Source organism: Bison bison, unplaced genomic scaffold, assembly GCF_000754665.1.
Source record: "Bison bison bison isolate TAMUID 2011002044 unplaced genomic scaffold, Bison_UMD1.0 scf7180017864063, whole genome shotgun sequence".
Taxonomy (NCBI): Eukaryota; Metazoa; Chordata; class Mammalia; order Artiodactyla; family Bovidae; genus Bison; species Bison bison.
Genome location: NW_011494635.1, coordinates 7,883,046 through 7,885,823, shown reverse-complemented (window position 1 = coordinate 7,885,823; position 2,778 = coordinate 7,883,046). Strand labels below are relative to the sequence as shown.

The following is a 2,778-nucleotide window of genomic DNA, read 5'->3' as shown; positions in this document are numbered from 1 at the left end:
GCTTGTGTGAAGCGGTTCTGTGAGCTAAACAGACCTGTTGGTGAGCGTGAGCTGTCCCCGCCGGGTAGTGTGGCAACTTCAAAGTAACTAGACAGGTTTGTCACTATTTGTGAAGGAAAGGAGTTAGAAAACGACCTCTGCCAGTCGGGAGTTGCTGGCAAACCACCAGAAGGCGCGCACGCGAGAGAGACATGGCACAGATTCCCTGTCACAGGTCTCAGCAGGAACCAGCACCGACTGGCACCTTGATCCTGGACCTCAAGCCTCCAGACCCGAGACAATACATTTCTGTTGTTTAAGCCTGATTTGTGGCATTTTGTTACAGCAACCCTATCAAAGGAAAGCACTGTGGAAAACGTGGGCTTTGATGTGGACCTGGATTTTAATCCAATCTTTGCTCCATTGCATACTAGCTTTTTGAGTTTTGACAGCTAATTATAATATCCTCACGCTTAATTGGACTTCCCAGGTGGCGCTAGTGGTAAAGAACTCACCTGCCAATGCAGGTGATGTGAGACACAGGTTCAATCCCTGGGTTGAGAGGATCGCCTGGAGGGAGGCCCTGGCAACCTTCTCCAGTATTTTTGCCTGGAAAATCCCGTGGACAGAGGAGCCTGGCAGGCTACAGTCCATGGGGTCGCACAGAGTTGGACACAACTGAAGCGACTTAGCATGCTCGCATGTTTTAAGTTCAATTCAGAATAATTTGTACTTCAGTCGATTTATGTTAGTTTCTGGTGTACAGCAAAATGATAGTTTACACATTATTCTTTAACAGTATAGGTTATTACAAGATGTTGAATAAAGTTAGTTCCCTGTGGTACACAGTAAATCCTTGGATTCTGTTTATACATAGTAGTGTATATGTTAATCCCAATATAATTTTTCCATCCCACCTTTCCTCTTTGGTAGGCCTAAGTTTGTTTTTTGTATGAGTCTATTTCTGTTCTGTAAATTAAAGTTCATTTGTATCATACTGTAGATAGTTGGATGGCATTGCTGACTCCATGGACATGAGGATGGACATGAGTTTGAGCAACCTCAGGGAGTTGGTGATGAACAGGGAAGCCTGGCATGTTGCAGTCCATGGGGTCACAGAGTAGGACACAGTGACTGAACTGAACTTAGATCCCACCTACAAATATGTGTTTCGCTGACTTTCTTCACACTGCGACAATCTCTAGGTTCATTCATGTTGCAAAAACTGTTAGTCGCTCAGTTGTGCCTGACTCTTTGCCACCCCATGGACTGCAGCCCACCAGGCTCCTCTGTCCATGAGATTTTCCAGGCAAGGATACTGGAGTGGGTTGCCATTTCCTTCTCCAGGGGATCTTCCCAACCCAGGGATCGAACCCAGGTCTCCTGCACTGCAGGCAAATTCTTTACTGACTGAGCTACAAGGGAAGCCTATTCATGTTGCAAAAGGTTTTTTTTTAATGAGTAGTATGCCATTGTGCACACGCACGCATGAGTGTATACACACATCTTTATCAATTGTGTGTGTGTATGTATACACACCACATCTCTTACCCATTCCATTTGTTGATGGACATTCAGATTGCTTAATGTCTTGGCTATTGTGAATAGTGCTGCTGTGAACATTTGGGGGTACATGTATCTTTTGAAATTAAGAGCTTTGTCCAGGTATATGGTCAGTTGTGGGATTGCTGCATCATATGGTAGTTGTATTTTTAGTTTTTCAGGGAACCTCCACACTATTCTCCATAGTGGCTGTAGGTTCCTTCTTCTCCACACCCTCTCCAGCATTTACTATTAGTGGACTTTTTGATGATGGCCATTTGGACCAGTGTGAGGTGGTACCTCATTGCGGTTTTGATCAGCACTTTATTAGGTTGGCTTGACAATCAGACAAGTTAACAAATATGTCATGTGCCTGGCACACAGTGAGCCCTCAAAGTGTTGATTCCTTTCCCCTCTTATTTTTGTGACAGTTCTTTACAGTCATGGTTGACTTTTACAGAATTCTAAATATAGCAGAGAAAAGATTACCTCAATTATAACAACATCCTAAGTTTCACCCAAACTGTTGATGATGTGCTGCAAAATAAAACTACATGTTAGCACCTGAATCAATTGGGAGCTGATACTGTGGTTCACTCGGCATTCTACCTGCTCCCTCGCCCTGCAGAATGCCTTGTGCATATTACGTCCCTAACAAAATTGCTAGTTGAATAGTAGCTACAACCACCAAGCTTGAAACCCTAAGTTCACCTTATATAATTGATTCTAGCAATAAACTTTTATTATACTGAATATTGAAGTAACCTCGGGTTTTATTGTACAAACTTTGTGGCTATTCGAATCCCCAAATACGTCGAGTTTGTTTCTTGTGAAACAATCGTACTAATGCTTCTCCAATTCGAATGATGAGCTTTAATCTGTATTTTAAAAAAAAAATGCTCCCACGCGTCTGATTTCGTCTTTGCTTTAGGACTTTAAACGCCCAGCTGGTTGTTCCTAGAGCAGAGGCTGCCTGCGCACCCTGTAATTTTTCCAACCTGTACAAGGACAAGAAGGCCATCAGGTCCCACCTTTCGCGGCGAGACGCTGCTTTTGTTTCGTCTCCGCAGCCAATGGCGAACACACACTTCAGACCGGAGGCTGCAGGGGGTGAGTCACCCTCCGCAGATCCGCCGGGATCCAAGCGCAGCCGTCTCGCCCGCGCCGCCCCGGGAAGCGACGCCCGGGAAGCGGTTCCTGGCACACGAGGCGGTTCCGACTGGGGCCGGCGGCTCCAGAGACCCGACCCGGGTCCAG

At 45.5% G+C, this 2,778-nt stretch overlaps 1 protein-coding gene across 1 annotated transcript in view; it reads right to left on the bottom strand.

Moving 5' to 3' along the window:
* IDI1 (isopentenyl-diphosphate delta isomerase 1) overlaps positions 1-2,778 on the bottom strand; it is a 7,378-nt gene that overhangs the window by 4,137 nt on the left and 463 nt on the right. Inside the window, exons 2-3 of the mRNA XM_010836620.1 lie at positions 2,553-2,718; positions 2,366-2,399 (exon numbers count right to left, since the gene is read on the bottom strand). Coding sequence (XP_010834922.1) covers positions 2,366-2,399; positions 2,553-2,718 — 200 coding nt within the window. The remainder of the gene's footprint in view (positions 1-2,365; positions 2,400-2,552; positions 2,719-2,778) is intronic.